Raw genomic sequence first — 25,265 nt, 5'->3', positions numbered from 1 at the left:
TGCGATTGTTTTTTTTTTTTGAGCCCCATGTCTGATAACTTACTGTATTAGACATGTCTATTTTCTATAACTGTTTCTAGAAATAGTTGCTTCAGGGGAAGTAAATGTACTTTATGTGAAATTTATATATCTAAATATCTCTAATACTGTGAATAATACAATTTTAAAAAGTTTTCTTCATCTTAATCATAATTTTCCATAATTACTAGAAATATACAGTAATTTGACCCACGAGCCTAGTCCTTAAAGCCACGGGAATGTTTTAATAGCCTTCGTGCACCCAGTGCTTAGATTACGCCTATCCTCAGTGGTCCACATTACTGTGTCTCTCTTCTTTCTCCTTTGCAGGTGTGTAGCAATGAAGCCACCTGCATCTGTGATTTCACTTGGGCAGGCACAGACTGCAGCATCCGGGATCCAGTTCGGAACCCCAATCCCCCAAAGGATGAAGGACCTAAGGGTTTGTATGATTCCGGTTTTAGATCACTACTCATTTTTTCTCTCCCACTGCAGCAGTGATACACCTCCACGGCTTTGGAAGGAGACACACAGGAGTGTACCCTTTAGCCATGAAGATGCACAATCCTGTGTGCATCATAGTTTCAAAAGCATATTTAAATTACCTCTTAGCTTGGAACTGAATTAAGAAAAGTAAATATACTGGCTTTCTTTAATCCAGTTTCTTCTCTGCCCTTTAAAACTTATACTTTTCCCCCACTTTCCCAAAAGCCAATTATTTTATAATTCATCTAAGCTGTTCCATTTTCAAATAGGTACAGTCTTTGGGGCCGACGAGAGACTTTTATCACTCCTCCATATCACATTCTCTCCAGAGGAAAGTTGTAGTCTTTTATGCCCCGTTCTAACAAATTCTTTTGATTTGGTAAAAGAATCAGTTCTTCAGATAGCTTTAATTTTTCAAAGGAAATGTAAAAGGTCTGAAGCTTTGTTCTAAGCAGCCGCTAAGAGAAGAGAGAGATTAGAATTTAGCATAATGAGTCTGTGGCAGTTCATAGTCACTGTGCGATATTGAAAATGAGAATGCTCAGGCCCCGAGGTCAGGTGACATGCCCGTTACCAAGGCAACCAGAGGCCAAACTGGGAGCACGCTCAGTTTCTATTGCATCATTTTACAGCATTGCCTATGTAAAAATGAATATGACAGTCATTTTCTCATTATTCTCCCCTCTCTCACCCACTCAGTTCATTCCCAAAGATCATGAAAGCTGTCAGTTACAATAGGTTTTATGTAGCATCTGAGTCTCGAGTTCCCGGAAAACAAACTATCGCTAGTACCAATTCTGACATCTGACCATGGCGTTGTACCGCAGATTCTTCTTCTTCTTCTTTTTTTATGGTGCTGCTAATAGTATCCTATCAGTTAACAGCCATGACTTTTTTTAAACATACATGACTAGCGGGTTGATCAACCTTGCTTTGGATGAAAGATTTAAACTCTGAACTTAGTGTGTTCTTTATGGGAGTACACGAACCTCAGAGCAGCTTAAGCTCCTTAGACTACAGTTCCTAAAGAGACGTAGCCGTTTGGATGCATGTGAGCTGTTTCTTCACAGTGAGCATGTTAAAACATACTTCATTCCTTTGCTTAATATGCCCGGGATATTAAAATTCTATAAGAATAATTATCACACCCTCACAGTCTATTTCTGTTTTCCCTCTGTTTCTAAAAAGGAATCCACTGCACTTCTACATTCAGGCTTTTGTTACTTTAAAACTAGAACAAAACATTCTTGGATCCACCTTCAGAAGTTAGATTTGGAGATTCAGGCCCTGACAAGAGAAGCGAGGCTCTTTAAACCGTCTGCCCAGCACACCCATGGTTTTCAAAGATAACCCGGTGCTGTTTGCTTCCGTGACACACAGGCATGCTTGTACACCGACTGAGTTTATTTACATTCTCCTGCTTGTTAGGTGGGATGTGGTTTCATTAGCTGTTTCTATTTGTCATTTCTTCACCTGCTCATTCACCAAGAAATGTCAAACTCAGAACCATGAAGCAAACAGCTACACTCTAGAGGAGAGAGCTTATGGCTGTTTTTTGTTTGACTTGCTCTCATTTTATGAGGTGGCAATCTTCATTATAGTTAAGAAAATAGCCCCCCCTTTTATGGTAATGCAAATCATACATGGTCATTATAAAACAATAATCATAAGGAAATACAAAGGGCTGGAAAAGACAGTAAAAATTACCCCATAGCTCCACAGCTCAGAGGCAATAGTGTGCACCTCAGGCTGCAGGCCTTCTGGTCACGTGTTTTCTTCTTTCTGCTTTTGCTAAAGGCAGGAAGTCATAGGTGCAAGTTGGTTAGATAATGACCAAAATCAGTGTGAGTTTCTAGTAATTCTGATTAAGCAAAAATGTTTTTTTTTACATAAATGAAAACTAGCTATTTTGTAAACAAATGTCCGGTTAAATAAAAAAAATTTTTGGTACAATTTAACAATAGCTCTGTTTTGGGGCTGGAGAGATGGCTCAGTGGTTAGGAGCACTGGTTGTTCTTGTAGAGGACCTGGGTTCAGTTTCCAGCACCTACATTTCAACACTTGGGAGGCTCAAGCTGGATAATCTTAAATTTAAGGCCAGCATGGGCTGCATAAGAGTTCTAGACGACACTAGCTAGTGAGACTATCCCTAAAACAAAACAACAAATCCAAAAACTACCTATCTTTGTTTAATTGTATTCCCCTGGAATGGCAGAAAAATCTAAGAAATGTAATGAAAATATCGCCTCTTTTTTGATGTTATAATACCACTTATTTTTTATTTCATGCTGATGTCTCTACCAACTCCCCCTTTTTTTAGTATCTTATTTTTTATTATCTTTAATATTTATTTTTACAGTCCAGTTGTTATCCTCCTCCTGGTCTAACCTCTGACAGTTCCTCATTCCATCTCCTCCATCTCTAAGAGGATGCCCCCACACCCCCACAAACCTCCACACAGAAGCCATGCTAATCTTCTCTGTATAGGTTCAATTTTAGTATATGTGCTGCCAAAGTGAGCATGAAAATATCGGCCTTTTAATCATGTACTTGGCATAAAAGATAGATGGTACTCAGCTACACCCCTTCGGGGTGAGACCATATTGGTAAAGGCAGAGTCTACAGATCCCTTTCTGTTGAGTTGAAAGTATCATAAATGGACCTATTATTTTGGATATTTTGAAAATTAATTCCCAGATAAACATATAGATGTGGGTAGAAACTTAACATGAATACTGTGTAGTCATCAACTTACTAAACTTGTCTATGGCAGACCCACAGTACAGCAGTTAGGTTAGTCCTGCGAGACCCCAAACCATAGGCAGTTGAGAAAAAAGATCTTTAATGTGCAAACCCTGTGGATGAGGACTCCCTCCCTCCTTCCCTCCTTCCTTCCATGCTTTCCTTCTTTCTGCCTCTCTTTTTTTCTCTCTTTTCTTTTGCCTGACCCTTTTGGCTCTCAGTAGAACTCAGGACCTTATGCATGCTTGGCAAGTTCATGGTTGAACTGTATTTCCAGCCCCCGGAGAAGGATTTTCAAAAAACTATTTAGTATCACACACCATCCATTCCTATGTTGCCATTAATTATGTATGTGACACCTTTTGAGCTTCTCTTCTCTCAGGTCCTTTCTGTTGAGATCACTGTAAGGAATTATTGTCTTTTATTATGCAAGGATAGAATATCCTCCATTTCTGTTTAAAAGAATTTCCAGGGGCCAAGGAGATGGCTCTGTGGGGAAAGCGCTTGCATGAACACCTGAGCTCTGGTTCAGAGCACCTATGGTGAACTCCAGGTTCAGTGAGAGCCCCTGCCTCAAAAAGTAAGGTGGGAAGTGACCGAGAGAGGTGCCTGATGCATACCTTGGGTCTCTGCACGCTTAAACTTGTGCTCACACACCCATATTTGCATGTACACACGAACACACACACAGACACACACAGCCTGCCATTTATTTTTATTAATTTGTATCCACTTTGCTCAATGCATATAGTGGACTGTGATGGAGTTTTCTTATTTGGTGGCTATCATGCCATCACTGTAACAAGAGAAATGACAAGACACTGACTTGTGTGGGCAGGGATAGTATGCCTAGGAAGGTTGGACCAGACCCTTTAATGAGACCATAGTCATCAAATTATAGATAGAAAGGACCTTGAAGGCAATTTGTCCAGATCCGCTGCTTTACAAACGGAAAAACAAATTACCAGTGTTAACACCTAATTAAATAAAATGTGATCACATGAGCTTAACCCCAGTATCTTTTGTGCTGCTGCAATGTTTAAAGCAGAATGCTAAGTCCTTCTGCTAGTTCTTTGTGCATAAGAAAGAGAAGCAATGTCGGTAGCTGGGCAGTGATTAAGCCCATTAGAGGATCAATTATTTACCAGCAATGCTGAAGAAATGAAGTATATCATTAGAGTTTAGAGCTTTGAAAATAGAGACTTTAAATGTTTATAATACACCAGATATTTTTATTGTAGTCTTTGCATATAGTCTTTAGGGGACTTTGGTGTAACAAAGCCGTGATTTTATATGCTGATCACTAAATTATTCTTATATGTGAGTATGAAGTATTATGTATAATTATGCCAGGCACTTATTTAATTAACCACAGACTCACCAAAGATTAAAGATCTACCATATTTTACAATATTTTAGTACCCATTTATTTATTTATATAAAAAAGTAAAGCCTTTGTATTTTTATTAATAGTATGACTTACAGTATTTGTCTTTTGTCTCTCTTTCTTTCTTTTTTTCTCTCTCTCTTTTTTTTTTTTTTAGACAGGATTTTTCTATGTATTTCTGGCTGGTCTCAAACCCACATTCCTCCTGCCCTAGCCTCCCAGCTGCTGGTATTACAAGTGTTTTCTATTATATTCAGCTGAAATAGTGTAGGTGAATTAGTTAAACTGCTTTGGCTCCCAGTGGGTTGCTCTTCCAGCCACCAGCCTAAGAGCTCCCTGGATTTGTAAATGAAAGACAGCATCTCCCAGTAAACTAAAATTGAACTGTTTTTATTACATGGAAAGGGGAAGGACATATGAATTTATATCTAGCACACTGAAATTTTGGACAAGATATTTTTATAACATCAGTATTATGCTGTTAAATAAAGGAATTTATTTTGTGTTTATTTAACCTTCAGTTTAGTAAAGCAAATCCCTGCAGGAAGAACTGTGGCCTAGAGGCCACCAGAGATGGCTTTGCTGCTTACTGCCTTTGAAATGCCAAGGGATCCAGGCATTCAGAGCTGGTCCATTCCTTTCACATAGGCACAACACTGCCTCCTCCTGATTTGGAAACTAAGAAAGGAACACTTACTTTCAAAAAGAGCACCATTCTTTAAATGTGTAACTTACCTGTACAGGAATGTTTTTTGTTTTGTTGTTGTTGGTTTTTTTTTTTTTTTTGGACCAGTAAACCTAGAGATCAGGAAACAAGACTGAAAATAATAAATACACACACACACACACACACACACACGCACGCACACACGCACACACTCACACACGCACACAGATACTGAGGCAATGACCGTGATCTATGGGCAGGGTGTAAAGAAGGGCAAATGTGTCAGACCGAGAGGGACAGTGTCAAGCTTCCAAAGCTAGGATTGTGTTTATCAGCTGTGAGCCGGGGGAGTGCCATGATCTGGGTTATAAGAGAAAATTAATATATGTCGTCGTGCATACAGCGTAGAGCCTAGGAGTAAGAGAGGCGTTTGCAGATAAGGAATGAATATGAATGAGAGAATTAATGAACAAAGTCAATACCATAATAAATCAACGACGGTGAAAGTAAAGCTACAACACGAACTTCCTTCCAAAGGCCCAAGAAACATTTTTTTTTTTTTCAAAATTTTCATCACGACTGTGTTCACAAATATGTCCCCTGCAAAACGATGCCCACCTGAGGGTCACTCAGTCAGTTCCTGCCAAACAGATTTGGAAACAGGCCAAGTCAGAATTTAAAGAGATTAAAAACTTTGTTCGGGATCGTAGCAAGGGACCTGATGGATCTTTACTTGTGCTGCAGCTGACCCCGTGATGGGATGAGTTCTGAGAAAGCCATTTTCCACCCCATCTCATTTGCTTTATGTTAAGAGCACTTCTCTGTTAAGAATCTGAAGATAATTATTCTTTCTCAGTGTTGATTAAGCCTCATCATCTGCCTGCCTGGAATACGTGCTTGAAGCATCTGCAGGATATTTTTTTTCCTCTTCCCTGATCAGGTTTCTAATACATGCACAGTGGGCCACCTAGTCCTCCTGCTTTCACAGTGAGGGATTACACAACAAACACAGGAGAGTTTGCAAAATTGTTATCCATCTTTCGTGTGGTAGTTATAATTTTTTAAATTAACAAATATTAAGTTAACATCACATTATACGGGAGAAGAAGGAAACGTTTTCCTATAATTTATCAGACCTACCTTGTGTGAGAGTTGAAGGGAAGGTAGGATTGACGGGTGTGTTTCAGCTTTGAGAGCCGGTACTTGAAAATTAAGCTCCTTTCTCCCGAAAAATTATGAACTAACATACTTGTTATTTTAGCATTCTGAAAGCAGCGATTTTATTTCAAAAAGCTAGTCAAGTTTTATGTTTGGAATGCCTTTCCTTCTTAGTCTTTGTCTCCACAGTTTGGAAATCTGAAATGTGGTTTGAGTCATTTTGAATGAAAATGTGGGCTTCATGCCATGGGCCACCACCTAACTGTCTCCCTCCTGTGCATCACTAGACTTCCTCTGTTTAATGTTGTGTCTCCATCTTTTTTTTATATTATTATTTTAAAGGGCTATCTCTGGTTGTTTTTAGTTAATAGCCCTTAGACTCTTGCTTATATTATTTACCTTGTGATAAACTGAAGTAATTGAAAAATTGCTGAGCAAGCTTAGAGACCCAATATTCTCTCCCTTTGGGCACGATATCCTACTAAACAGTCCATGGATGCAATAGGAAGCACTAAACAACTGTGACCATGAGTCTCAGTTCTCCGCCCTGTTCCCCTGTGTTCACAAATACAATCAGTCATAGAACACATAGAATACAGTCCTGTTGAAGTGAAACTGTTCTCATCGGGAAGGTCAGTTGCATTCCGTATCTTCAATTTATGCAGAAACAAGAGATACAGTGTCTGAGCCGGTTCCCTTTTACCCTTACAGAAATGCCTGACCCTAAATAGCATTCCCTCCTGTTTTAATTCCTGACTGTGTAACCCATGTGGAGAACATGTTGGGGATCACTACCTGCTTCAGGTCTGCTTCCCAACATTGGAAAGCTTTGCACAGAAGTGATGGTGTACGGCTGTAGAGCGTTTCTGCTCTGCACTAATGAGTGCTTGGCAGTCTGCGGCAGCCTCTGCAGTCTTCAGAGACCCTCTCTTTCTCTCAGCACACTCACAGTTATACACTAGAGTCTGTAGTCCAAGAACTAAATGCTCACTTCCTATGACAGAAGTTCAAACCTTGCAGTTATTCAAAATATACTTTTCAATAACTTCTCATGTAAATGACACAGAGTTTTAAAGCTACTTTATTGGGTGTTTATGAATTTTCACAAAATTGAGTGGTATGTTCTCCATTTAAATGATGTTAAGCACATTTTGCAGTTTGAAAAATTTATAAAGCATGCATCAATGGTTAGTTTATAATTAAAATATAAATTTGCTTTAGTGCAATGAAAGATTCACCTCATGCTGCTAGGACCTATAATTCAGGACGGATTACTTATGAGCCTAAAAGTATTTATAAGACATTATGTTTTAAAGTTGAGCATGTAGAGTTTGAAGATAAGAATTATTTTTTGTATATTCTTTGATGTATGCCCGTCTCAGTTTCAAACTTCTGAGCGAAGATATTCATACTTAGCTTTCAAAGCATTTCCTGGAGAGATTGTTTTGTATGATAGTGAAACCAGTGTGTGCTTTTTCTCTGTTTTAAAAACAAATCTCCGTTTTCCTCCACACAGTGAACTTGGCCACAAGCAGGCTCATAGGGGCCGTGGCTGGCACCGTTCTGGCCCTGGGGGTGATTTTTGGAGGAACAGGGTGGGGCATAGAGTAAGCATTCTCCTGAGTGTCTGCGTGTCTCTCTGTGGTGTGTGAGGTGACTCTGGCCTGGTCTCTGACCCCTTCCATGTTTGTCCTGTCGTTTGTGTCCCATGCTGGTATAGTCTGTGATGTGATTTGGATGTATTGTGTCTTGTGACTTGACCTGTTTCTTGTGCACCATAGAACCTTCTCCTGTCTGGAACAATGTGGGGCATAGAACAGTGTCGGGTGCTTCTTAAGGCAAGAGCCCAAGACTCCCTTTGCTCTCCTGCTTGCAAGACTTTCAAAGTGCAAATAAACCTTATTTATTTATTTATTTTTTTACTATTAATTGGCAAAATGCTTTTGTCTGTTCCATAGAAGCATTTTAATGATCTTACTTCACTACTCAAAGAACTCCATATATACAATTAGGAACACCAACAACTCTCACACTGTTTAAAGGCAGTGAGAATGATAGCCAGTTAATGCTTTTCTATGAACTTAGACCGACACGGTAGGCTTCAGCTCCATCTGTTTGAGGATGACATCAAGGAAGACACTTTCTCTCCCCACCTTTTTTGGTTGTTAGAAAGTTGTTTCAGGGTTCAGCTTTGAAGTATTCGTACACATAGGAGCAAGGAACATTAAAAATGAAAATATATTAAGTCCAAACCTGTACAACCTTAGCAAACAGCTGCATTTCATCTGGTGGTCTTGTCTTTAAAATATCCAGTGTCTGAACCAGTGTGTTGTGGTTACTTGCCCATTAGATTCCCAGAAACGAAGCTCTCCAGATGCTCTGGTTACCTCACTCTGCACTTGGTCCTCACCGTGAGATTGTTAAGCCAGACTAGTTTATCAGGAAGCCTTTTTTTCTTCAGCACCTAGAGAACATTTACTCACACATGGGAGAAGTCACCTTTCACACCCTGTGTTTTCTGTTTAGTGGGTTCTGGTAACACTTCATAGCAGTCCCCCCACTTCCCAAAAGTATCAGCGTCTCAGGGAGACACCAGCTATCCTTGGCTTAGCTCAAAGAATGAACAGGTACACTGTTGGCACAGCTCTCAGTTTCCAGATGTGTTAGGGACACATCTGCTCTCTTTACATACCTGAGTCAGGCAACTTGGGTACCAAGATAGCAGTAGGAAGGGAGCAGGCGTGTATGTTACACATGACGCCATTCTACTGTAGCTGCAAGGCCTGGCCAGCCTTGTATCTTTTTAAAAAAGTTTTGGAGACAGGGTCTCACTTTATGGCTTATGCTCATCTAGTACTTAACTGGGTAGCCTAGGCTGACCTTGATCTTGCAGCAATCCCCCTGCCCCAGATTTCTAAATGCTGGGATTATGATATGAGCCTTCATACCCAGGCTATCCTTATTATACTCTTAACTCATGATCCCTTAGTTACTGTGAAGCATTTTAGATCAGAAGGAGGAACCCTGGAAAAGGGCCTGTGTTTCTCCTTACCTATGAGAAGATGAAGCATGTAACAATGCTAAAATGTTTGACTATAAGAACTTGGTCCTGCAAGTTGCACCTTGTGACTGTTGGTCAGATGTTTCTATCCCAGGGCCAAATTCTTGACATACGTTCATATGGAATTCTTCTCAGAGGAAAGGCAGTTTTTTAAAGATCATCTCAAATATGTCTTTTACTTAGTGGCCACAGTTTCAGTGCCTTCAGATATAGCCGAAGCCATGAAATTTGGGCATCTGTCCAGTCCTACAGATGGACAAGATCAAAAAAAGGTTTTTTTATTGTAAGCAGTCCTGTTACTTTTGTTCTCATCCATCCTTTCCAGTGTGGCTGGTTTGTTACTATCTATGCTTGTGACAGGTAAGTGTCTAAGTGTATGGTTTTTTTTTTTTTTAAACTAAAATAAGACTTGCTGCTCTTGTTTCATGAACATTTTCTCTATGTTTATTAACTTTCTTCAAGTTTCATTTATTTGTAATTGATATGTAATGAGTTTTTAGAAAATAGAACAATATAGTACAACATAGTTTTAATGCGTCCTGGTTTCACTGACAGTGTGATGTTCATGAAACCAATGTAAGGTTTCCATGGACAGATTAAAGTTGTAAATTCTAATATATAGTTTATTGAACACGAGGGATCACTTTTCATGGATTCTGTATTGAATCTGATCCTAACCTCTTCTGAAAGTGTGGGTGCATACACGATACTATGAACATAATTTTTGAATGCTTTCTCCAAATTTCATTGTGGAGAGATGAGGACAAAAATACATGGAGTAGAATGAAGTTTCATCAGAGCAGTCATTTACAAACTTCCTATAAAGGGCGGGTGGGGTGTAAATGCAGTCATTCACTTCCTATAAAGGGTGGGGTGTAAATAGCTTTGTCTTCCAAGCTGTGGGTTATCCATCACGATTTCTCAACAGTGCTGTCAACAGCAACCATAGTCACTATATATGCAAAAAGTCATGGCTCTGCTACAGTGAAAATGTCTTTGCCCAAATAGTGAGGCCAGATGTGGCCTGTGGGCTCCAGTGTTCTGACCCTTGACTTATAACACAAGTCTTGAAGTCAGCCAAGTTCATGGTTGGATCTTGTTTCTGTTACTTATTAACTTTAGAACTGCCTGGCCCTTTATCTCTTGAGCAAGATGGTCCAAGTTCCCACCTCACATGTTCCTTTGTGAGGAGGATTCAATGAGAGGATGTGTCCAATGTTCAGAAGTGAGAGTCTCTAAAAAGCATTTATCATTCTCACCGCTATTATTTATTGTCCTTGATGTATCCCAAAGGCCACTAAGATTAATGCTTTATAGACCCTCTGTGACTTAAGAGCATGTCAAAACCCAGGAACCAGATAAGACCCCCATCCTGGAACTCTACCACCTTCTATCCAGTCACTTACACTTTAAGTGCTATGTGGCTTCTAAGCAAAACCATCCCCTACTCAGCTGTGGAGATGTAAGACATGGTATCCACTCATGTGAGGAGAAAAGAGATTATTCTGTTCAGCAAAGAATGAATGTCTATAAAAAAAAAAGAGGGTTTTAGGAAAACCAGCAAAATTGATTACTTTGTCACTTATAGGCAAGTATATGTAGTTGGTACTTGAAGGTATTTGGTTATTAGGAGGCATTGCTATGCATATGCATAGTAAACCCTGGAGGATGTGAAATTTCCCCTTTAGTTTTAACTATGTATAACTGTCTTGATTTTGAAGGCCGAATGAAGGCGAAGACTGGAGTTACTGTAATCCCTTACAACTCTTAACAATGATGGCCACTTCAATTCACATTATCGTTTCTGATATCTTCTCCACTTTTTAAATATATTGCCAAGTCTCAAATGTCTCTCTATGAGAAATGAGAATTTTAAAAAATATATTTCTCAAGTGGAATGCAAAGAATCCTATATTCCCCATTTCCTGTAAATTGCTCATATAAATTTAAGGTCTTCTATATCTGCAAGTTCATTTTGGGGAGTTAACACTGAAGAAATATCTGAGAAAAAAAAAGTTTCAAAGCCAGGTCTTTACTGGTCGACCTCTTCCGACTGACTGAATCCTCACTGTCCCCCAGTGCAAAGCAAACAGCATTGAGAGTGTGGTGTGTCAGATGGAGGAACACTGTCATGGACTCCTTTATCTTATGTATTCAGCAGCAGATGGGGCCAGGGCTAATGGAGCCCTGTTCTTTATTTGCACAAACCTGTTTGATTTATGATATGGGTGGAGAGGAGAAAGAGACAAAACATATGAAAGCAAGCAGGGTTGGTTTGTTTGAAGTTTGGAGGAAGATTAACCTAACTGAGTTTAAGATCCATGGGAAAGAAAGGGCAGACTTAAAGACAAATAATTCAACCAATCAGATGGAAGTATCTGACCTGGGATTAAGCTAAAACAAGAAAGCATCAGGGACCTTGCACAGCAGGGTTTTGCTTCCTTAAGCTGCTTACCTGCCTTTCGTTGTGGTGATGAAAGTAGTTGGCTCACATGACTTTCTTCCCATGATCCTCTGTCACAGGTCCTAGCGCCACCAATCTCATAATAGGCTCCATCGCTGGTGCCATCCTGGTAGCAGCTATTGTCCTTGGGGGCACAGGCTGGGGATTTAAGTAAGCAACGCCGCATGTCTTCTTCTCTGTGGCTCGGGCACCTCTCTTTTCTGCTTACATAACCTGGTTTTGAGTTCCTGCTACGAGACTTTGGTGTTGATAATACAACCACAACAACAACAAAAAATACGCGCTTTTTAATCAGAAGTGGGTTAGAAACATAGGACACGGAGCTTCAAATGTCATCTTCAGGCAAGCAGGAAAGTACAAGCTATGGAAGGAATTCACTTTAATTTGAAGCCCAAGCCATTCTAGAAGGTAAAGACATTTTGCCCTGTGGGAGCAAGCCTCCTGGGGTGCTCTCATGTGCACTTAGGTGACCAAGGAAACATGTTGCAAATAAATACACTTGAATTCATAATTGTTTCTGCTAAACACTGGTTTGTAGTCCATTGGGGTTTTCTGTAACCTCAGTCACCAGATAACTGTTGTTTCTTACATGTAACTTTGTGTTTTGAAAACCTTTATTTATTTACTTAAAAATATTTAAATTGAAAGCAATGGCTTCGTGGCATTTAATGTAACATTAACATAACTGACTGGCCTGCTATGCTTTCATGATGACTTTTATTTTGGATTGCATATTGATACTCAAGATTGCTAAAGTAGACCATACTAGATAGTTGCAGATAAACCCTACTGTGTTTAAAGTTTTTAAACCCAATTTATCTAGTTTGGATATTTTGTACCTTTGATTCATTAGAGAATCACTTTCAAGCATTTTGGGCCCTGGTTACTTGGTTTTTAATATTTGCAGATAAGCACCCTTCTGCCACGTCATCTCTTTCATAAATTAAGTTTCACCCAGATTGATTGGGATGAATTTAAGTGGAAAATGAAGCCTGCAGTCAAACTAAAACCCCCCACTTTGTTTTCATCTAGTCACTGAACGGAGGAAGCTTTGTTTTAAACAAACCATGTAGTGGCCTTCATTAAAGCCAGTTAAAATGTTATTATTAAAAGCTGATTATGAAAGAAAAAATACCAAGATATAATCTAAATAAATCAACATTTTCTGCTAATTTGTTATGGTGTTAGGATTTAATGCGTAAGCCCGTAGCATTTGAAAAGCTTCTAAGTGGAAATGTGTATTGAAGGGTGCATGTTTTCTATACAGATGTCTGTAAAGTTGGACTTGTTTAGTGAAATAGTAATTTTGGCATCCACATTCTTGCAGAAACACACAAACTGAATAGGCACCTGGTACTTGGATTTCTCCTCATTTGAATGAGGTGTTGTCCAGCCTGGAGCACATAAGGGACCAGCCCAGAAGCCGTATGTTTTTGTTTGGGTTTTTCCCAATCCAGAGGAAAACTTTTCTTAGTGTCCCACTACTGTGAAAAAGTCATCATATATTATAGAAAGTCTGTACTTTATAATGCTTCCTTTTTAAAAAGTTAATGTGCTTCCAGAAAAAGAAATCTGGCTCACTCCATGGCGCGTACGCAACTCCTTAGCATTAAGAAACGTTCATCTCAAAGGCCCAAGAAACTGTCTCCTGTGCATCATTGTCATGCAATGCCATGTGATGGCAGATGTACCATTTCTTTGTTCTCTGTGAGAGCACATCGTTCTGTAGCAGGACCTCGAAACAGCAGCCTGGCTAGCTCTCAGCTTGAACTGCATGTTTTGGGGGAGAAGCCATTATCACTGTGTCGATAAGTGGATTAGGCTCTGGGCAGATGATTCACATCTGAGAGATGTCCAGTCGTCAGGAGAGCAGGGCATGAGGTGAGGGGTGGACACAGAAGTTCAAACCCAGCTCCGCCGACTGTGCGTGGTGACTGTGACATAGGAACCCTTCTGGATGAGCTCAGTAAAAGTCCCTTCTTATTTCCTGTCGCTGTAATATTTCCTTTTTGATAAAAATGCAGAAAGGCACAATACTTCACGATACCATGCAGTAAATATTTTCATGCCTTGAGGATGACAGGCCCAGAATGTTTCTCAAATGATTAACTTCTCCTTTGTGTGACTTCTGGAGTTGGAATTTAGAGACACTGTTGTACTCCATGCTACACATACATTGTCACACTGTTTACTTTTAGATCTTAATAGTAGCTGGTGGTTTGTATCAAGCTGTGAACTGTTATTCTTACCTCCAAAATGGAGGACTGTCTGTGCTCAGGGAGACATACTTGTTTCCCCACCACTTGGGCAGTTTTAAAGACGATTAGAGGTAATTTGGATGTACTGAATTGGAAGTCCTTCAGAGCTTCACTGAGTTCAGTGTAAATAAGACCAGTTTCTCTTAGAAGCAGACATTGGAGAGAGTTGTAAAAAAGACTGTTTTAGACAGCACTATTAGGAATCCTTGCTGTCACTGGGGCACTATTCCCAGAAGTGGAATGAGCAAAGCTGCCTGCAGCCTTTGAGAGCTAGAAACTTGAGATGAAAGAAACAGGAACAGGTACAACTGATGGGGGGAGGGGGACCTTTTTCTAGTGTTACAGTCCTTTAGTTGTGATATGCTAAGTAGTTTAGATGAGCAAGAGGGTCCTGACTGGCCTTGACCTACATAGATATACAAATTGAATTGAGAAACCCAGCTATGCTGTCAACCGACTTTCCCGAGAGCACTCATTTTCTGAATTAGGTGCTAAAAGATATTTCTTTGGGAGAACGCGTGGGTATGTGTGAGTGGATGCACTTTTCACATAGTAAGGTTATGCTAATGTATGAAAATTATTGTGGTCTAAAAATAACATTAATTAAGGTTGCTTCTTTTTAGTCAAATAGCTGAGCCTGAAGCATTTGGTTAATGTACACAAGACTTCCATATGCAAAGTTGTAGAATTCCCAAAAAGGAAAAAAAAAAAAAAGTACTCTTCAGTGGGATTCTCGCCATTGCGTTCATGTATTCTGTTATATTGAATAATATAAAATCTAGTAACATTAGTTAAAGCCATACTCCATGTTCTCAAAGTCTGAGGCCCAAAGGGATGACTGAGTGAATGTGTTCGTTTCCAGGTGTTGAGAATCTTGTGCTTAATTCTAAGGTGTCTCATGGAACATGAAGTTAGGCTGGGGCACACCAATCTACTCCCCCATCTTCCTGCATCTGTACAGGTGTTTTCTTTTTTGCCACATGCTTTTCCTCTTCACCTGTAGAAGGACGTTGTGAGCTGTGATGAGGGGACCACTAACCTCTGTTGTGCACGGTTGACTCATGGAGGCTCCTCGTTCAGGCTGAATAATACTGATACTCAATTAAACTACCAGAGTTACTGTTTTTACTGGACATCGGAACAAATGAAATAGATGATTATTTTAGTAGCATCTTCCCTAAAGGTTAGGAAAAAAAGGGATGAAAAAAATCTTCATATGCATTAAAAACAGGGTTGCTATTATTACTTTCAAGAAACTGTTTATGCAACACACCTGTCTTAGTTAGGGTTACTGTTGCTGTGATGAGACATATGACCAAAAAGCAACTTGAGGAAGAAAGGGTTTATTTGGCTTACACTTCTCTATCATAGTCCATCACTGAAGGAAGCCAGGACAGGAACTCAAGCAGGGAAGGAACCTGGAGGCAGGAGCTGACACAGAGCCCATGGAAGGATGCTGCTTACTGGCTTGCTCCTTATGACTTGCTCAGCTTGCTTTCTTATAGAACCCAGAACCACCAGCCCAGGAGGTCCCACAATGGACTGGGCCTTCCTCTATCAAACCTTCATTAAGATTGTCTATAGGCTTCCCTACAACTTCATCATATGGAGGCATTTTTCTCAATCAAGGCTCCCTCCTTTCTGATGTCAACTTGACAGAAACACTAGCCAGTACAAGCTCCTAAATTTGAATACAAGAATTTAGATGTGAACACATGTGCACACAGTATTTATCAACATCACAAGCGATTGCAGTGATGGTGGCAAGAAAATGACATAAAGGTGCCAATGAGGCAGTTTTCTGAGAGTCCTTACCACAGCGTCAATGCCAGGGTGAGTGTGGGTTCTTCCACCATATTACAAGGTGATGATCATTGGAATCCTAAATCATGCCCCACTATCCCATCTGGTCTTCATGGATTCCAGTGGCAAAGTGTGTTTCCACCCCCTCCAGCAAAGGCTATAGTAACCTCTCAGGGCAGTTCTTGATAAAATGTTCTCTGATGAGCCTGGATTGTCGCAGGTGATTCTCCTACTGAAATGTCATTTGCACGAGCAACCTCCCTTAGCCATTTTTGGTTAGCCTAGGTTCCATTCTGTTCCATTTCTTCTCTAAAGAAAAGACTGTTACAGTTGGTACTCCTCTAAAATGACAGTTGAAGGGCTCTGGCTAGAAAAATAACTGAATCTTGGTGGGGAAGGAAAAGTATTTTTGATTTTCTTAAAGTTGGGATGTAGTGGAATCAATTTTAACTAGTTTCTGTGTGAGAATAATAATCAAGTTGTTTTTCCCTTCTAATTTCTGTGTTGTATTTCAGTGCAGAATAAGGAGCCACATTACCTTACTGTCCAAGACTCTAGGGCTAGGCACTTTCTCCTCCATACATCACCATGATGCCAGGCTGACCAGGAAGACACATGTGTTTCCTTGACTCAAACTCCGAAGGACATAAGCTCAATCTAAGTGGCCTAGGGGTTTGGGGGGTGTGTGTGTGCGCATGTGTGTGTGTGTGTGTGTGTGTGTGTGTGTGTGTGTGTGTATGTGTGTGTGTGTGTGTTGGTGATGGGCATGGGGACTAAGATGAGAGATAATAGGTGACTAGAGATGGTTCTGCAGTTAAGAGCACTTGGTATACCCTTCCAAGGACTGGGATTCATTTCCAGCACCCACATGGTGGCTTGCACCTGTCTAAAACTCTAGTTCCAGGGGATCTGTTGGTCTCCCCTAAAGTCCCATGACATTAGGCATGCATGAGTGTACTTACATACTTGCAGGCAAAACATTCATACACATAATTTTTTAAAGGGTGATAATATTAGGTGACTGTACATCCTTGTTAGAAGGTCCATGGTAGCTATTGTTACCTAGATGTATGGATGTGTATGTATATAATACATGCATTATAGGCAAAAGCTTAGCTTTCCCATAGGTACCAAACATTAATAAAAACGGTGTCATTGTGAAGCTAGTGGGTTGTATTGATATTTTACGATGATCCAGAGATACTGCTCTGGTTGTGTTAACATCCAGAACAGTATCTCTGGATTCCAGTGAGCAGAAGGCATTCAGATGAAATGGTTTGGGAAGGAAGCCAGCAAGGACCCATCTATTGTAGTTTTTACTTTCACATTAAAACTGAACAAAAAAAAAGTCTTATGTTCATAGAGAAAATTTAGAACAGACAGTGCTCAACTTACAGTGACCTACAGTGGGATGTATGACTTACCTATGAGGGAATGTCACAGAGGCCTTGCAGAGCTATCCCTCTCTGCTCATCTCTGGGTTCCCTCTCTCCTGGACTACAGCCTGCTTTCTTCACTGCTGGGACTTCAGTGGAAGAGAAAATGTCCTTTAGTCCTCTGTTAGTATTGTTCAGAAAATGGCTGATTCTATTGGAGTAACAACTTCTTAGTCTGACCAAAGAACTTAGTCATCCTTTAGAATGTTGTTCGATGGGAAAAGTACAATCTAAGATTCAAGGTTGACTTTGGAGCGGAACACACACTTTTGGACACTGGAGTTTCCTGGGTGCCAGCCTCAAGTAGAATTTCAGTTCTCTCTTTTTAAAACATGCTACTTGGCTATTCTAACCTTGGACATTCCCTCTGTTTGAATGAAAGAATTTAAATATGGGTAATGTGGTCTTGTCCAGCTCAGTGCTTGCTAGGTTTGTTCTGTCCTTGGCATTTATATTAGTTGAGGAGACAAGTTTTATATTTCATCTGAATTGCAATAATGCACATCTGGCTTGGTTAGAGTCTCTGATCCTCAAGTTAGGCAGTCCCTGTTTCTCTCTCCCAAGTCTTCAGTAAGTGAATATCACTCTTAGACATCATCTCAGAGACTTTGATGGGGATGCAGGTCCTGAGTGCCTCCAGCAAGGTCATTTGGTGACAGCCACATCATGGGTATATCCCATTCAGTCTTATGTATACTCTGTGTAGTCAGCAATGCCTGCTCTCAGGACCATTGTTGACTTCAGAGAATCGGGCGGTAAGAAAAGTCAGCAACTCTAATGCAAAAGTGTTTGCTGCAGTGAATTAAGTCACTAGGCCAAGGCACCATGTGTCCAGGCTTCCGTGAAGATGTTTCAATGGAGGTTTAAGAAAAAAGAAAAGGGAAATTTTTGTTAAAGATGTTCATGCTTGGTATTTCAAAAGACAAGCATCAAAGCGAGCCTTCTGGGAAAGTAGGAACTTTGCAGGACATTTTCCTGCATATTTTAAGCGTTGGTAGTGTTTCTGTTTTGAAGGACATTTGGGGGAAGAGGAATCTGTTATAATATTTTGGTACCTAGGGCTACTGAAGGTGTTCAGCTGGCCCTGAGTACGTGGGCAGGGGAATGAGGGAGCGAGGGCTCCTCAGCCTCCAGTTTTGCATGATGCCTTGGTGGCTGTGGAGTTGTGCCCGCCAGTATGCAGACTAATGCATGAGCCCCTTGCTTGATGCCCCACATGAAGCCAGACCATGGGGAGGTTACAACCAACTCACGTTGTTGCTGTGTTGTGTCTTGCTATTTTTTTTTTTTCTTTCTCTTTAAGCATAGAAATCACTTTTTAGGAGACTGGACACTGAGCAAAGCTCTTGAGCCTGCTTCTCTCAACGGTGCTAAACTGCTGCATTTGCTTGGCTAACCTGGGCCTGTGTCCATTCTCCTGAGTGTACCACTTCCCTGTGCACTCTGCCTGTTCCATAGTGGAGTAAGACCTCACACACTCAAGGCCAAAGTAGCCAGGCAGAGCAAGGATTGTGCTCCCGTGGTGAGCACCTGTCTATTGCTACAGAACTCTAAGGGCTTGGAGGAAACTGCTACAAGAACTTCCGAGTTTTTCCTAGTTCTCACAGGTGAAAACTACTACCTTGTAGTGCTTTTCATCTGGTGAATTAGCAATGATGGTATTTGCTTCTGAAATTAGACCAATTTGTGGTTGAAAATGAACAATTTGAAGTTTCCTCTGATGTTCCTCAATGGGTGTAGTCTTGATGGGGGAATGCAAAGATGCTCCAAAACATTAGCTGTTCTGTGTTTGCAGTTACTTGGAGACTGCCTCTGTGTGAGCGAATTACTCTGCTCTGGGACTGGCACCATTATTGTTGTCATCGTTTGCCTCTCACTGTCATCTGATTAATATTGTGGCTTCTCTTTTTTCTCTTCCTGTGTCTTCTTTTGACGTACTCTGGAAGAAACGTCAAGAAGAGGAGATTCGATCCCACTCAGCAAGGTCCCATCTGAATCAGCTGCACTGGAGGAATGCCACCTTGCACTGTTGGGTTCTGGGAATGACGTGTTTTCGGCCGTGCTGCCAGAACTCTTAAGTCTGTAAAGAAGACCCTTGGGTGGTAATGACTACAGAGCTCAAATCTGAGAATGGGGATGGGGTACAAGACAATGGTCCCTTTTGGAAATAACTTCAAGTAATCCCTCTGTCACCTGTCAATAAAGGGGAGAGGGTTAAAGACCATGTCATTAAAAATAACTGTTCAGAATTCTTTATTTTTTTTCTTTTTAACTAAAGGAGAAGGGAGCAGCAACAAGTGCAATAAAAGAACAAATAGCAAATGAGCCCTCAGCCTGCCGACACTTAGTATCTTCTAAACGATTTGGCATGATTTTTTTTCCCTTTTACTATCAAAGACAAACTCCAGTGGCATGAAGATCCAATTTTGGAAAGGGTAAAAACTGCATGGCATATATAACAAGCTAGCAAGCCAACCTTCAGCAAACCCTGCAGCGGAAATCCCAAAGGGAAGATGACAGGTGACCACGCAGACGCTGCCTGGGTCTGGATTAATGTCTTCCCGCCCGCCACGCCCCCCCCTCCACCTCCACCCTGGCCAACCCTTTCCCTTCATGCCCCTTCGCCCATTCTAGACCAGCCCCTAGCTACACTCATCTGGACTGTGTTCTTGTTGATCCACTGCACCCATGATTTCTCTCCTGGACCGAGCATCCCCTGGAAATGGGAGCTGGAACTTGAACAATGTTACTGTACAGTTCTTTTCTAAATGTAGATGTGGAAATGAGATTTTCGACATGCCATTTTCACTTGTCTGTATGGAAATGTTTTTCTTGCAAAGATTCTCTCTATACTTGAGTTTGTTGCTTGCTCCACATCTTCTTTTTCTTTCTTTTCTCTCATTTTCTTTCCTCCTTTGTCTCTGTCCTCTCTTATAACATGTCCACCAATTGTTGAGCTTGCTTAAACAAGACAGATGTAGCCACAGATGCAGGGAGTTTGGGCACAAATCTATTATGTTTGAAACCAAATATTAAAAAAGTCGGGGGGAGGGACACAAAATAATCCATAACAAGAACACAAAAGATTATGTAAATGTGAGTGTATATGTACTGATAAATCTAACATTGTTTTGATGTCATCATAAGCACATGTATATACTGTAGGAAAACAGAGACCCTTCTCAAATTAATCACAAAAGTGCCAAGCTCATCATTTTAGTTTCTGGTTTCGACAGTTCTCTTTCCCTGTCGTAAATGTGAAAGGAAAAGAAACTTAAAGCCTTAAATAAAAAAAAAAAATTAATACCTTTTAAATGTTGGAAGCTTGGAGAAAGTTAAGCCTTCCATTCTGTTCATATTTTTTTTTATAAATTTCATTTATGCTTCATCTTTCTGCCTCAGAGCCTGTGTGACAGAGCCCCCGTGTGTCAAGGCAGAGGAGCAGGTCATTTCTGGTCATTTCAGTTTGTCTTTCTGCACGGCGATTTCAGGAACTCGCCCAGCCCTCAGTGTTTTGCTGGACCATGGATTCTGGGTTGTGATGGGATTCCACCATGTATGAATCCACATGCTTTTCTTTTCCCTCCTGGTAGCTGGGGAGATAGTCTTGGCATTCCCAAGATTGTCTGAGTTTCCCTCATCTTCCCCCACTCCTTTATATACTGCCAGGAAAGCTTCCATTGCAATTCTAAAGGAACAGTTTACTGAGGAAACTCTCTCCCAGGTTTGTTTTGGACATACAGATGTACAGTGAACACATATCAAGAACTCAGAACCGCCCAAGAGCCCCTACTTCTCCATGGCCCATTTTTAGCAAGAAGACATCCAGATGAACTATGCATTTCTTCCCGGCATTGAGTTACTTTTTTACATTTAGCTCTAAGCCCTTCTCCGGCAAGACTCATGACTTAAATTTTACAACATTTTCCATGACTAGAGGGAGGAGGATGTCCTAAAAATGGACTGCATGAAACTGGACTTTCCCTCCTCCCCCAAAGATATCTTTAATTGTTGATGTTTCACCCTTACAGAGCAGAAACTTTGTTGCTATATCTTACCCCAGACCATAACTTAACATCTTAACCTTCGGATGGCTTTCTGAGAAACAGGTGCTATGCAGGTATGCAGTCTTTCGCTTGAACTTGCTGTTTGTTTATATAGTAATAACAGGGCTATCTGTAAGGTTTATTGGCCTTATTCCTGGTTCCATAAGACACAGGTTGTACCCTTTTACTTAATGGCACAGGCTCAGCTTGGAGGAAGGTCAGAGGAAACTCAGATGACTTGGTATCTCTTCCTGTTGTTGCAGTGTTTCGGGGTCCACTTTCACTATGAGATACCAAGCAGCTGCCAACCTCACCATACTCATTTCATTGCTATTTCTGAGGCACCGTGGTGACTTTATCCAACATAAAACCACTGTCAGTTTCAAAACAGATCTCTATTGTTAACTTTTGAACATTTCACAAACAACATTGTAAATGTGCGATGTTATGTTTTAAATCAGACCACAGTGGTCCCCAAATATTATGTACATATGAAAAATGTCAGTGTAACTTTTTGTTACACTGACAGTTTCATAGGTAAACAAACCTATGCTCCAATGTTAAATTACGTGTGTATATGTAAAATACACAAGCATTAAGCTATGTGTGTGCGGACATGAGGGTAGTGCAATCGTACTGTACAAAATGGGTCAGAGTAATTTTCAGTGGTGTCAGGTTATGTAATTTCAAACGCTGTGCTGCATTTTTCTCTTGCACATGCCATCCACTTGGTTATTTTGGGGTGTGAGTACTCATTATTATTAATTTGGATTTGAAGCACAAGCCTTCTATTGTTAAACATTACCCAACAAGAGCATCAAGTGATGACCAAGTTCCCATTTCACCTGCTATAATTTTACTGCAATAATTAATGACACCTGGATGAGAAGGCGTGTGTTAACTTCATTGCTCACCCAGGATAGTGCATGAGCCCACTGAATTAGAGCTACTTCTACCAGCTAAGTGAGCAGTACACATAGGTGCATGTTTGAAACATGAATCACATAGAGCTGTGGAGTTTTGCAAGTGATGTGTTTTCTTTCTTCTTTTTTTCTTTTTCTTTTTTTTTTCCTTTTTTTTTTTTACTATGCAAAGATGGGAAATGTACAAACTTCCAAGACATGTCTGAAGAACTTTACAATACTTGAATTCTTTCTTTAACCATCCCATCGTATTTTCTGGTCATTGATGCTTCCGTTGTTATTTTTCTTTCTTTTGTTCCCTTCAACTTTAATGGTTTGTAATTTTTAAATACACAACCCAAACTTTTATTTGAAGTTAAATTCCAAGCCTGTTGGCTGCCTGTGAATGGAGATTCCATCATCCTTACATGCATCTTTAGTTGACTGTGCATTAAAAGTTTTATTAATGTAGGATGTTGTAGTTTGTGCTTTGGATTTTCTTGACTCTCTGTTTCTATGTCTTCTTGCATTGGTTAAGTGGCTATGTGCCTGATATCTGGGTTTTGGCAGTCACAATCAAAGATTCACTGCAAATTGAAGCAGCCAGTGGAGCACAATAAACTCTCTGGTTAATGGTAAACGTGTTCTGGATTAGGACTCAATTTTATTGTAGCCACTGGGAGTTCTTTGCCTCATATGTAACAGAAAACAAAAAATAAAACGAAACAAAACACAACAAACAAACAAAAAACAGGACAAGAATCATACCACTGTTGATTTTATTTTGTGTCTTTAGCATCTGTCCTCCGAGTTTAAAGAGTGGCTGGCTAGCAGTAACATCTACACTTTGACTTGGTATCAAATTAACAATGAAAGTGTGCACATGTGCATGGGCACACACGTGAGCACACACACACACACACACACACACAAAGAAGGGGAAGGAGAGAGGGAGAGAGGGAGAGGAGATGAAAGGAGGAGACAGCAACATCACCTGGTTATGTACATTACATCATCAAAAACATTTAAAATAAGGGACCCTGATAGCTCATATAAGCTCAGCCAGCCACTTACATTCCTCCTGGTGACCGTCTTCACTATCTCTTCCCTGCACCATGTTGCCGTGCCTCAGTTATCTGTGTGATACAGCACAGACACACATAGATGCTTTCTACACTGCTGTCATCATGAAAGTCTTGCAGCCGCCTTCATTTCCTGCAGGGAACTTTCCAGACTCAGTAATGAGCCTGTGTGCCGCTGAGCCCGTGACCTCACCAGCTTGATTGTCAAGTCTAACTGACTCTCATCTTCCCTTAGTTCCCCTAAAAGAGCCCATGCTACTGAATCTGAATAATCTACTTAAATTGTATGTCCATTATCTGTAATTCTTTTGTTACTGTGTAATTTCATGTAATAAAGGAAATGCAGAAATGCTTAAGTAGCACAAATAGCATTCTTAAGAAAGTAAGCATGGTGGCATTTATAGTTGACTTTAAAGGAATGATCTCAAGCAATCTTTCTTTTCAAGACAAGTTTCTCTGTGTAGCCCTGCTGTCCTGGATGGAACTAGCTCTGTAGACTATGCTGGTTTCAAACTCACAGAGATCCACCTGCTTCTGGAGCACTGGAATTAAAGGCATGTGCCACCATGCCTGGCCAAATGATCTGGATTTCTGATATGCTGGCCTTTTTGGTTATACTGTTTTTGAGGCAGCATACCAAAAGTCGAGTACTGTTTTAGAGCCTAAGCACACAGGGATGACATCTCCCTTTTGTGAACAAAATGTGAGGACCTTAAATGGGACATAGTTCATTCCTAAAAGATAACGGAGTAAGAGAGAAGGAAGGCCTTTTTCCTGCTCTTGGGATTCAAAGGGTTTCAAAATGGAGGTGGTATTTGAGCAAAAGGCTGTCCCCGTGACACTGGATCTAATACCATGTTACAGTCAACAACAGCTGACTTATTTTAGTGAGAAAGTTCTCCCATAAATCCCTTGGAGGTAGGATATCTTATAAAGTTCGGGTATAATTGTCTAATCCAATTTCCGAGTGTCTTGTTTGTGTCAAGGTTAAGATGTGTTTTAGAACTTTATGTTTTTGGATAGTTCCCTCACTAAGGTGCTCATTATGAACCTGCCTACTCTGCCTGGGATGATCAGTAACAACAAAGACAACTGCTTCGCCTGGGCTGTGAACTTTGCAGTATTTTTTTCTTCCCATAAAGATTCTGGCTAAGCTCAATCAGGAGTGAAGGGGGTGGAGAAGAATCATAAACGGTTAAAGCACCATTTAGTAAGTCTTCCTGTTAATAAAAGGTCAACATCATTTTCTAAGGGCAGCCATACTTTCCACCAATGAAAATTAGGACTTGTCTCTCTGTTATGCCTTGGAGGGAAGATTACCCTTCCTTAACCTTTTCAGAAACATATTAGCAGGTCTGGCTTCTTTCCTATAACAAGTCTGTAGGCACACACGTGACTTCTGATAACAAAGGCAATACCATAGTTCCTTGTCATATGGAATAGCTGTCCTCCTAGAATCTGGGGCCAGTCTCTTTCCAGCTGGTTGTGTATACACATATATGCTCTGTTGTAGCTCTAAAGGGTAGTCATGACAGCCAAGTCCACTCGTAGAGGAATATCAAATTGTTATGATCATTGAAAGCCATGATTGGCATAATAAAGCAGTCCTTCAAAACTGGCAAAATAAAACCAACTAAACAAACAAACAAAAAATTTCTGCATTTTGAATGATGAGAGTCCTTCAGAGTTCTCTAGTATTTTAAATAGCTTCTGGCCTTCAGGGGGTAAATGAGCCTGGAGAAAAGTTGCCTCTTC

At 40.5% G+C, this 25,265-nt stretch overlaps 1 protein-coding gene and 1 long non-coding RNA gene across 4 annotated transcripts in view; one reads left to right on the top strand and one right to left on the bottom strand.

The window, feature by feature from the left end:
* The window catches only part of Adam23 (ADAM metallopeptidase domain 23), a 146,701-nt gene extending 123,633 nt beyond the window's left edge, over positions 1–23,068 (top strand). Inside the window, exons 24-26 of one of the 3 annotated variants that reach the window (XM_034497553.2) lie at positions 349–460; positions 12,043–12,133; positions 19,427–22,902. In XM_034497553.2, coding sequence (XP_034353444.1) covers positions 349–460; positions 12,043–12,133; positions 19,427–19,475 — 252 coding nt within the window. In that variant the 3' untranslated portion in view covers positions 19,476–22,902. Of the gene's footprint in view, positions 1–348; positions 461–7,974; positions 8,066–12,042; positions 12,134–19,426 lie in introns of all 3 variants that reach the window. The other 2 variants (XM_034497555.2, XM_034497554.2) reach the window with 2 other exon arrangements.
* Positions 9,633–12,109, bottom strand: LOC143441813 (uncharacterized). The gene is made up of 3 exons (XR_013109506.1): positions 11,975–12,109; positions 10,926–11,046; positions 9,633–9,765 (listed from the first exon to the last, which is right to left on the bottom strand). It is a non-coding gene; the product is annotated as an uncharacterized LOC143441813 (long non-coding RNA).
* Positions 23,069–25,265: the final 2,197 nt, after the last annotated feature.

Source organism: Arvicanthis niloticus, chromosome 3, assembly GCF_011762505.2.
Source record: "Arvicanthis niloticus isolate mArvNil1 chromosome 3, mArvNil1.pat.X, whole genome shotgun sequence".
NCBI lineage: Eukaryota > Metazoa > Chordata > Mammalia > Rodentia > Muridae > Arvicanthis > Arvicanthis niloticus.
This window is presented reverse-complemented; position numbering and strand designations above follow the sequence as displayed.